A 12207-nucleotide genomic window follows, 5' to 3' on the forward strand; every position below is an offset into this window, starting at 1 on the left:
TGTAACATCACTAATGAAGGAGAAGGAATCGGTGGGCTCACTGTTGATTGAGTCTGTCCAACACACTCTCACTCAGTAAGGAAAGGAGCTAGAACGATAACAACATGGACTGTATGGATAATACGCCCTAGGGGTGTGCCAAAAAATCGATTAATATAAGAATCGCGATTCTAATTTTTTTTTCTTCATAACTTGTTTTTTTAAAGCTACTGAGACATATTAATGTTTTGTGCAACAGTTGTGTTCCACATGATATTTTTTGTACTGCAACATTCCTGTGAAATGAAAATGCATCTTGTTCAACTGTACCATTTTTATTATACAGAAGCACTTTATTTTTGTTCCAACTTATTTTATAGCTAGCTTTTTAGAGTAGCAGTTGTGGTCCACACACAGTGGAAAAGGCAATTTCCTTAGAATTTAAAAGGCAGAATGTTTAACTGCACTATTTTTTTTATATACTTTTATTTTTTTATCTTAAGCAATATGTGATATTGCTTTTATGCAACAATTCCATCTAAGCATGGATAAATGTTTAAAACTTAATAAATGTGAAAAATACACTTTAATGTCTCCATTTTTCATTCTGTCTTGCAAAGCAGACTGGAGCAGATCATGAAGATCCTTTGCACACCTATAGATTGAAGCAGAAATCATTATGAATCAAATCGATTTGAATCGAATCCACAAAAAATCGGAATCGAATCGTGAGATAGTAAAAGATTCCCATCCCTAATACACACCCATCACACATTTTATCCAACATATATGATCAAATGTAACAGTGTTCCTGAGATCCGCTCTGCGCTAATCAGTATTCACAGCAGAGGACGGTGGGAAGAAGTGCTGTTGGTACCAAGCTCTGCATAACAAATAATGACTTCATATTGAATTGTATGTAAAATAAATATTATGATTGGTTTTACTGCATGTGTGGATTAATAATGAAGATGGTGTGATCTGAATCGATCGTCTGCATAGGAGACTTATATTTGCAGCCTACGTTTTGCGTCCTGTTGAGCAGACTATTCTACAGATAAAGATATATCAGACATTGAACCACATTGCACATAGTCCGTCTCGCGTGAAGATTTTAAAGTCGTCAATCAAGTCAGCAATAGCCCATAGTAACATTCATTATGTAATGAGATTTATTTAGTGATGCACATGCGGTTACAAGTTCGAAATGTATCATTGGGACAAATAAATAAACCTAAATAACCAGAATGCAGAGGTTACTATTTCACGTAACGCACCGACTCCGACACCGTGGAAGGTTATAGTTTATAGGTTGTCGATCATAGATGCTTCAGTAGTTTGAACTAACATGGTGACGTGTGAATAACGAGGCTAGCTTCAGTACTTTCACCGCAAACGTAGAAAACAAAACAAAAATCACAATGAGCCGGTGAGATGCAAACGGGTTACCGCCTCTATTACTGGGATAAACAATAAGCTCTGTCTGTGGTGAACTGAGTCCTGATGAATGTTAGCAGGAAACAGTTACCTACTCAGTGACCCATTCTAATGGTGTGCTCTATCGTTTGAGTCCCCTGATCAGCTCCCATATCTGCACAGTTCAAGTTTACGTCCTGTGTTTAGGGCGTATATCGGCCGATAACCATCGCTTGCGATCCATCGGTGCATCAAGGGTCGTGAGCGACGGGACTCACCTCGACGGGGTCCTGGCCCTCGTCGGAGGGGCCGGGGGGCACGTAGAAGCGGACCTCCATGAGGGACACCTCTGCGTCATCGTTCTGGTGAAACTCCAGGGTGACCTCGTTCTTGCCCGTGGCGCACTGGGACACGCTGTTCAGCGGGATCTCGAACACTGTGCTGTCGTTGACGTCAAACGCCAGCTGAGGACCTGGGGGAGGTGATGTTTAGCAGGTGGGAGGAGCAGCTCATATGACTGAGAGGCCAGATCAAAACAGCTACTGGCAGCAATAATGAGGGGCAGAGTGCTCTCAGTAAAGCTTTAGTTTGTGTCACATTTATACTAGAGCTGTCAAGCGATTAAAATATTTAATCGTGATTAATCGCATTAATGTCATAGTTAACTCTAATTAATCGCGATTAATCACAAATTATTTTTCTATGCTAAATATCCCTTGATTTTTTTGTCCCATAATTCTTCTCATTTTAATTCTCTTATCAACATGGTGAAGTGCATCGGCTTGCCTAGTGCAAATGATTTTTACACTTTTATACACTGATCAAAACAGGACGATACAAAAAAAGAGCCTACAGTGCAATTAAACGACTGCTTTGAACAAATGTCATTTGAACATAGCAGTCAGGCTACTGCTTCTTTGTTTTGAGCCAAAGAAAAAAAAAAAAAAAAAAAAGTTTTTTTTTTTTTGTTAATAAAATAATTGCGTTAATCGCGCGATAAAAAATTTAACGCCGTTAAATTTGGTTTGCGTTAACGCCGTTAATAACGCGTTTAACTGACAGCTCTAATTTATACGAAACATTTAAATACCATTCTAAACAATCTACTTTAGTGGACTATTGAGAGAATGGAAATAGTGACAATAACCATCTGTGGAGGGTGAAGGGCTGATTATGGTCTCACGTTCACTCAATGCAAGGAGGTAACGGACCCCTTACGTCCACATCAAGGGCCTGACGGGCGCCTCGCAAAAAATGTAACCTTCCGTCGAGGCAATGCAGCAGCAAGGGCTGTGATTGGTCCGCCTACTAAAACCCGATGCAGAACCATAATCAGCCCTTTAAGGTTAGTGTGTGGAGGGTTAGGGTTAGTGTGTGGAGGGTCAGGGTTAGTGTCTACTAGTGCTGCACGATTTGGTGATAGTCATATTGCGATTATTGTGGACAATATTGCGAAACAAATGGTGTCATGAGTCTACTTGCTTGGTTATCAAGGGAAATGCACAGATTACTGATTATTTTAAAATGTTTATTTCTCACCTCAAACATAAACTAGCATAAAAATTACAAAAACTAAAAAAAAATGTGCACAGTACTGTTTGCAAAATCACAATATTTTTTAATATTTTTTTCAAAATTAGATAAATAATAAAAAAATATCTTGTTGCAAATTGGTTAGGTTTTCTCAATAGTAACAACTAAATAAATAAATAGAATAAATAAGAAAAATACAAATTAAAATCGCAGCATTCTGCGGTTACACTATCGCAAAGGCTGATATCGCGATTGCGATTCGATTAATCGTGCAGCACTAGTGCCTACCTGAGAACTTTGCTGTGCCCCAGTTCCAGCCTTTGACACACATGTCCTTCTCCGTCAGCTCCACCTTGTAGTTGGCCTTGAAGAACTCCGACATCTTCTCAAAGTCCTGGATGGATGACGAGGTAAAGGAGAGAGGAGGTGGAGAAGGCAAGAGGGAGGAAGAGTTATCAAACAGCGGCCAAACAACCAGAGTCAGCCAACGCAGCTGCTAGCTAAACATACAAATAAAGAAAACCGTCCCCGCTTCCTCCACCACGGGCCTCCATCATCACGGTGCCATTAGAGCCCTGCCCGCATTAGGGGGGGGGCCCACCTGCATCAGTGAGGGCCCCGCCATCAGGGGGGGGGGCCCTGCCCACATCGGTAGGGGCCCTGCCATCAGGGGGGCCCCGTCAGAAGAGAGTAATACGTAGCCCTCCCTCTATACCGTTCCCGTGTTCGACAATCAGTCGGTTTATTTTTCCTGCAGAGCCGATTACAAATGAGACAGGAGCGCATGCACACACACACATAAATTATCTTGCACTGACACACACACACATGTGGAAGAGATTGTGATTGCGTGTGTGGTGGGGAGAGGAGACCGCTCTGTGGGAACCAGAGTTTATGCACCTGGGCAGCTGTGGGTCTGTGGGGCAACTGCGGCCCATTAGTGCCTGCCGAGAGAGGGACTATTAGCCTGGGCAAGCTAATCCCAGCCTTAAGTTTGTAGAACGCCTCAAGACGTTTGCCTGAGAGGTCATTGGGGGACAGAAGAAGCATTTTAAGATGTGAAAACGTGCAAGTTTACAGCACGCATAAAATGTAGTCTGGGTGGAAGTATCCCGCTGGTGTTGATGTGCGTGCGTGCCCTTCACCAGCCCTCAACAGGCCCACTTTTACCGTTTTGGCTAAAAGGCTGCTCTTTACCTCACCTCAACAAAATAAGCTAAAATCCCCCCTGAACCCTAACACACATCCTGGTCCCATTTTACCCCCTCCCCCGACAGAGTTCTGAACATACTAAGCACATACATTGTGTGGCACAAACATGAGCGACTAGTGGGGGCATTTGTATACATCAAGCAAATAAGTATTCCCCCAAGGTAACAAGCTCTTTAAGGGTTTACAAAAATCAGTTACCGACAGGGGAAGGGGTAGGAGACATCACCCTGTCATCCCTCATTCAGCCTGAACACGCCAACGACAGGCCTGGGCAACCCCTGCCTCACCCACCTCCTCCCCAACCAGCCCCCCCCAACCCATGCCTCACCCACCTCCTCACCGACCTCCTGCCCAACCACCTCCACCCAACCAGCCCCCCAACCCCTGCCTCACCGACCTCCTCCCCAACCAGCGCTCCAACCCCTGCCTCACCCACCTCTTCCCCCACCACCTCCCCAACCACATCACCGACCTCCTCCCCAACCAGCCCCCCCAACCCCTGCCTCACCCACCGCCTCCCCCACCACCTCACTCACCTCCTCCCAAACCAGACCCCCCAACCCCTGCCTCACCCACCTCTTCCCCAACCACCTCACCAACCTCCTCCCCAACCACCTCACCCACCTCCTCCACAACCACCTCACCGACCCCTGCCTCCCCCAACACCTCCCCATGATAACAGAGAAGGGAAACAGCGTTATCCATCCCGGCAGCCCTCCAGCCCTAAGGCGCTGGCTCCGCCATGATAAACAATGACCTCAGAGTCCCCGCCAACCTGCCTGGATTCATCTCCGAAGAGGCGCTGATTAAACCCTGGGGGCCCCTCTGGCAGGGGGCCCCGGGATTCTGGGATGAGCTTGGCGTTGACACACATGCCATACAGGCAACATACCCACTGTGCGCGCTACGAAGCAGAATACAAAAACAACCTCCGAGCAGCCATCATGCATGAAAAGCCCGGCCAAATCAGCGAGCTGATTGGACATAAACATCGGGCTACATGAGCCCATGATTACTGTGTTTACGGAACACACATGCGAACGCGGCGCTCCCTCATTAATCCCATTAGGCCGACGCTTCACACACGGAATAGATGGAAACGGAAAAAGGTCAAATACTTGCGGATACTAACCACGCTATGTTGGCGCACACACACACACACACACGAGGCCAGGGATCTCTTAAGCGATAAAGCGTGTGCTATGCAATTGGAAGCAACAACGCAACTTATTTGGGAGAATCATTTTTGCGTGAGTAAAGAAGCCAATGTGCCAGAAAATAATGTGTCGTATGTAGGGATGGGCGTGAGGAATCGATTACTCGAGTACTCCTCGTTACAAATGAACTCGGTTGGTGGACAGGCAAACTCGAGTTTGCATATACACACAAACAAAGTTTTCTGCAAATGTAGCAAATGTATCAATTTTCTGTTGGCGCCACTAACGCATGACGTGGGCACAAAGTAAATTAAATGCATCCATTTCCATGGCGCGTTCTGTGCCGTGTGCAGGCACGCCAGAATTCAATAAGTTAAGAGATGGCGGTTAAAGCAAAGCGCAGCGAAGAATCGAAATACTTTAAAGAAATAGGAGATCATAAGGTGAAATGTAAAATATGCCAAGCGAAATCGAGCGACCAGAAAGTACTATGCGGCAACATATGCTTCTGAAACACAACGGTGAGTTCGGGAAAGCAGACCCGCAGCAACGGTGAAAGTGAAATTGTGTCGGCTATTTCACCGCCGCAAGACGCAGCTGTAATCCCGGCCGGTGTAGAGAAGATCACAACGCTGAGTATTTCCATAGTCCATTTGCTGCCGTTTTATTTGCAGCTTTAAATTATTTGCAATGGTTAGGCTACGTGTGTTCGTTTTTTTTTTTTTTAACTGTTACAGGCCTTGGTTCGACGTGATTTAAATTGTGTGGCGCATATTTATTTTTGTAAGGAAAATGTGTTTTGAACGTTTGCAAAAAATAAATAATGAATACTCTGATAACTCTGACTGTTTTGATGGAGAATAAGCATTACATGTTTGGTTGGTAATATTGCCGTTCATCATCAGGCCTATTCCTGCTGCAGATGCGTTGCATTCTAAAAATAGATTCGATTTAACGAGTACTCGATTGATCCTCGAGGAATTCCTTCGATCACTCGAGTTTGGAATTTACTACTCGTGCCCATCCCTAGTCGTATGTATTCATGGCCATATATCCACAACTACGTCCTCTTAAGGTACTTTGAGAACAATTCGTTTTAAGTCGACTCTGCCAAAGTAAAAGTAATCCTTAAGACGGTCAAACAACAACAGAAAACTGTGTGCATAGACTGCAGTATCTCTGAAATAGATTCCTCTGTGAATACAAGAGAGTCTAATTTCAGCGCCACTTATCCTTCAGGGCAGTGAAGTAAGAGCAGGTTCAACTTTTCTATTATGTAGAAATACGACACGCTACATATTGACATATACATCCCACGGGATATATGTTCTGTTCAGTGCGACAGTCCGTCCCCCCTGAAACTAGGCTTCCAGGACTTTTCGTCCACAGATACAGAACCAATCCCGTCTGAGTGTGAGGCAGAGAGTCTGCCTGGAGCGGGGCCTGCTTTGAACGGCTCTCCGTCCGCCATGACCCTTCCTACCGCTCACCGCAGCTGAGTGCTGGTCATTTGCACGCTGTTTATGGCTCATCCACAGCCAGCCCAACATCCTACTAGGGATCCCAAACAGGACCAGGCTCCTACAGAGGAGGAGACAATCGTAACAGGGCTGTTAAGTAAATCTAATCAATGTGTTCTAGCTGCTTTATGCTAAAGTTAAAGTTAACAGATCATTATTGTAAGATTCAGCAAGAATGATTAGAATAAATACATAATTAATTAATAAATCTGTGTCGTACAGAGTTAACAAATGTAAATAACTTCTGGGACGTCACCCTTTAAACAGCCTATGGTGATCAGATAACATTATTGTTGTAATATCAACTTAAATACAATAAACTGAATAAATACAGCCCAGATTCACTTAACATTAATACTAATGTTAATGAATTGGAACATCAAATGAAGAGAAAACATTAATTGATTATTAACTTAATTACAACTAATTCTAACTATAGAGAAAGGCCAGGGAGAAATAGTCTAGACTCAGGCTAGTAATAAATCAGTAGTTCTGGTTCAGAAGGTCTCTATGGGAACCTTTTACCCTGCAAGAACTTTGCTACAAAGCACTGTATTTGGAGGGGTTCGCAAAGATAGGGGCACAACTAAATAATAACAACTGACATTTACTTTTCAGTGATGAAAAGAGCAGTGCCCATCGTCATTCTCCAACTCTCTTTTGAACACAGAACCTCTTATGGCCCTATATCCATGGTCCAGCCTGGTCCCCTGGACGTCCAGTTATAAACAGGGCTTCACATGTAGGAACACAATGGCAGCGCGAGAAAGGCATTGGCAGCTGCTGCTCAGGTCCAGAAGTACGTTATTAACTCTGCATCACACCTGATATTAGAGATAGGCCGATATGGTTTTCTCAGGGCCGATACCGATACAGATTTTTAGTAGTCAAGGGGGCCGATAACCGATATTTGGAGCCGATATTAATTTACAGAAAAAGGGAAAAATATTAGCGTCAACATTTTGAACAATACAAACTCCAACACTTAATTTAAATGCCTTTAAACGACTTAATCGTCAAATCCCGCGGGCGGGCAAGTTTTAGTTACACCACCCCTTCCCCCCCCCAACATGCTGGGTCAATTTTTCGCATCATTCAGTTGAGTGATATAGTCATGACATACACCGTTTGTCCCATTAGGCCCATTGAAAGCTTAGAATCTCAGGAATGTCATCCAATGTCAACCCAGTGGTGGAATAAATATGTTTAGCGAATATAGATCAAAATATCCTAGTGTCTTAGGTCAAAATAGCCCCCCACACACTCCTCCTCCCTAGCTACCGGCTCATTCAAATCGAATATCAATATTATTTTAGTCTAATTACATTGTGTATATGCACAAGCCATCTTATAGAAAGCAGCCGAAAAATAGAAAACCGAAACGCTGCTATGTTTTTTTGTAGAAAACAGGGATTTAGGGTTTGAATTCCGCTATTGTCGTCTGATTCATGGAATCCACTGTGTTCGCCAGGGTCTCACGGTGACAGAGACCTACACATTTCTGTAAGACCAATACTTCCTTGTTTACAAGCCTTACAAGCCAATGAGGCGATCACTATCAAACGGGGCATGCATACTTTGATTGACAGCTACACCAGCAGACAGCAAGGGTCGGGGATGGGCCTTAGATATCCTAATAGCCAATGAAAATACCTTTGACGATATCCAGCATGTCAAACACCATCTCACGTGTGTTGAGAAAACAAATTGCGCAAGGGGTGTGCGTAACTAGAAGGCTCTTCCCCAGAGTGCGAGTGTGAAGCAAGTGGTTGATTTGCGCGCTTGTGTGTTTTTATTTCTAATTATTTTTGTGAGTTTGGTTTTATGAACATTTTGAAAGATGCCTAAACGCCCGGAGAAGAAAGGAGGGGGAGGGAGGGAGGGCAGGAATCATGTAAATAGTTATTTGTTTATTTTCACATTGTTATTGTAATTTTACTTATTTTTGTTTATTTGTACAGTTATTTATAGTATTTTTACTATTTTAGTTTTGGTGTTTATACCATTGCCGTTTTCACTTAAGTAAAAATAGCCAAAACACTTTGTTTGAGCTTTTTTTGTCCGTCGTGGCTCTGCGTGTAACCAGAGCATGTAACCAATCAGATAGTGCTGTGGGTTGGACAATGCTGGAGACAGCGTAGTGACAGCAGACAGAGAGGCGCAGGCTGCATCAGAGCCAAAATAACCGCGTTTTTAAATTGATATCTTATCGGCCGACGGATAAAAAAAAAAGGGCTGATGCCGATATGCGTCAAAATGCCGAATATCGGCGCTGATAATCAGCCCGGCCGATAATCGGATCGATCCCTACCTGATATTCTTTCTTAAATGCTTATGTGCTGCTAAATGTAAATTGACACACGGGGATAATTACTCTAACAACATCTGCTAGCCCGGCTGGCTAGTTCCCAAGATCCACCCCAGAATAACATAAGAGACAAACTAACAACCAATAATGTCATCTTAAGCCAACCACTACAATGAGATTGACATTATAATAAACTATACACCCATCCCGAGCGGCCGGGGTTAATATGCAAAAACCACCAGTGTTGAGCCTCGGCCTATAGGTGGTAGGGTTAAAAGGTAATCAATATGGCTATCGGCAAAGACCTTCATACTCGTCGTACAAAATAAATAAATTGAGTGGCTAGTAGTACCATTTGTTTTTATGTACGATCTCGGATCACAGGCTGCCTACAAAGACACGGTTAATGACGGCCTGCTTATGGTGCGGGCAGCTAGCGGATCGTGACGAAAGATCAGATGAATGTGGTTATTTATGTTTCAGGCTAGCATCATTGATACTAGCGATGTAACGGTACACAAAAGTCACGGTTCGGTACGTACCTCGGTTTTAAGTCCCGGTACGGTACGGTTCATAGTTAAGGGGAAAAATTTGCTTGCTTGTCAACAAACGGAAAATGGCCATAGATCAGCAACAATGAAAACACCAATAAACTTGGTCATGGCAATTGCATTTCTGAATTCCCAGACAGGGGTTGTTGAAATAGTGTCGTGAGCTGGGTTTCCACAGCTCGTTTTTTTTTTCACAGCAACGGTGATAGAAACACCTGGATGGTGCCTTTTCAAATGCGTGTGCTAGGGATGTGCATTTCTGGCAAAAAATACTATATGACATCGGTCAATCGAGAACCCCCCACGCACGCACGCACGCACGCACCTTGTATGAAATCAGTTTATTCAACAACTGCGCCATCAACATTATTTCAAATTGGGCTTAGGCAGATAGACCTACATGCGCCGAAAACAGATCGCTAATTTATTTATTTTGCTGAACACAGCCTGCATGACGGTGAACTAGACTCGTCAAAAAAATAACTTATTTTTACAATTTATTTGTTACCAGCATTCGTTGTGTTGATCAGCAGAGAAATAGTCCCGCCAAAGACGTTGATTGACGTCGCTTAGCAACCAAGGACGCTGGGGTTCATAAGTTACGGGACTACATGCGTGATACGACAGAAAAAAAAAGGAAAAATTACACTTTCCTTGAGAGCGGTCATATATGCTTAGCAACGGTGAATTATCAAACAATTATTCACTACCGGAAGTTGTAAAGGCCCATGCAAGTGAACGGAGCGTTCAACAGCATTGAGAAGGGCCGTGTAATAAATAACGATAGTCACATTCATTTTCGATATTCTACGTGGACTCGACAAATTCGACAATCGTTGCCCATCCCTAGCGTGTGCATGTTAAAGTGCTGTACGTAGAAAAGGAGAGCCCTCTCAATAGCCGGAGAGCCTGTCCGGAGACCTCTCCTTAGCTTACGTGCGCATCCAATATTTTTTAACTATCCGTCGACGCCATAGACCTATTGGTCGACGCAACGGAGACGGCAAGGGTGTGATTAGTCCTCTTACAAAATCATTTCCGGAATCACTTCTCCGGTTTGACTTTTGCACCTTTCCCGTCCACACAGAGCCGAAACGGGCGAAAAACGATCCGGTTTAGTTTTATGCAGTTCAGGAATATCTCTGTAAAGACGGAGTCATTGCGAAACCGCATCGGAGCTGTATAAACACTGTAAATAGTAAACATTCAAGGCGCTGGTTCTCCACAGAAAAAGGTGGAGCACATCAAGCCTGCGCACATACAGCCTGCACGCTGTATACAAACATTAAGTTCACGAGGAGATTCAACCTTATAAATTGAGCAGAAATACTTTTTAATGTACAGTTAGTGCTTACATTTATCATGGGGCTTTATTTAAGCTACAAAAGAATACAAATAAAATAATAAATAAAAAATTCAAACGCAACTCTGACCTCCCAGCTGGTAGGGGGCTAATGATGTCATCGTTTAGGTTTCAGGCGTCCACACGAATCCTAACACGAAACCGCATAGGTCCGGATAGATTTGAAACCACCTCTGAGGGTGGTTTCAGAAATGAGCGATTTCGGGCACCGGATTCGCCGGGTCCATCTGGACAGTCGGGCCGAAACGCACAGACTTATGCGGTTTCACCAAAAAAAACGGCTCCGTGTGGACGGGGCCTCAATTAATTTGTTGGAGGAGATTTGAAACCACCTCCGAGGATGGTTTCAGAAATGTGCGATTTCGGGCTCCGGATTCGCCGGGTCATCTGGGACAGTCGGACCGAACGCACTAGACTTATGCGGTTTCCACCAAAAAAAAACGGCTCCGTGTGGACGGGGCCTCAATTACTTTGTACATTGTTTACTTTGCACCTTAAGGACCAATAAAACAAATAAGATTTGAAAAGCTTTAGAAGTTTATTTACAACACAATGGTTTGCAGTCAACATATAAGATAGATCGGGCGGCGAATTGCATTGCGTATCCGACATCCCGACGGAGAGCTGCTGAGGGTCTCCGTAGGTTACGGAGTCGGAGTAGTATACTTTGGCTAAACGTCCCGGTGGAACTCCGACTTCAAGTTTTAAATTCCGCATCGCAAAAACAAGCCTTGACATTCGTCATATAACGCTATGTACGCCACATTTACGCACCGCGGTACCACAACGAAGTGCCTGTACCGTGACGTTCGGTACAAATACCTGTACCGTTAGACCCTTAGTGATACAACCTTTGGGTACAGTTATCTTGTGCTGATGAACAAAGACGTATATTAGCTAGCCATGTGTTGCAGCCGACGGCATTAGTGATGACGGAGGAGGGCGGAGCCAAACCAGGCCCAGCAGCTCCCACAGACCTGAGCCAGCTGCCCGCCGGGCCTCCGCCGCCCGTCGGGACCCAGCCGGTGGAGACTCCCTGACTCACCGTGTCCCTGAAGCCGTCGTACTTGTAGACGTGTCCCGAGCTGGTGCTCAGCTTGATGCCGTGGCCCAGACACACACGGCGCCACTGGGCCGCACTCAGCTCCGCCGCCGGGATGTTGTCCAC

The 12207-nt window shown here is 44.4% G+C and overlaps 1 protein-coding gene across 3 annotated transcripts in view; it reads right to left on the reverse strand.

Annotated features, from left to right (window-relative positions):
* ssrp1a (structure specific recognition protein 1a) overlaps positions 1 to 12207 on the reverse strand; it is a 34858-nt gene that overhangs the window by 21407 nt on the left and 1244 nt on the right. For all 3 annotated transcript variants that reach the window (XM_030368282.1, XM_030368283.1, XM_030368284.1), the window contains exons 3-5: positions 12085 to 12207; positions 3217 to 3322; positions 1674 to 1867 (exon numbers count right to left, since the gene is read on the reverse strand). The exon at positions 12085 to 12207 is cut by the window's right edge and continues 63 nt beyond it. In XM_030368282.1, the coding sequence (XP_030224142.1) occupies positions 1674 to 1867; positions 3217 to 3322; positions 12085 to 12207 (423 nt within the window). The remainder of the gene's footprint in view (positions 1 to 1673; positions 1868 to 3216; positions 3323 to 12084) is intronic.

The sequence above is a fragment of the Gadus morhua genome, chromosome 10 (genome assembly GCF_902167405.1).
Source record: "Gadus morhua chromosome 10, gadMor3.0, whole genome shotgun sequence".
NCBI classification, from domain to species: domain Eukaryota; kingdom Metazoa; phylum Chordata; class Actinopteri; order Gadiformes; family Gadidae; genus Gadus; species Gadus morhua.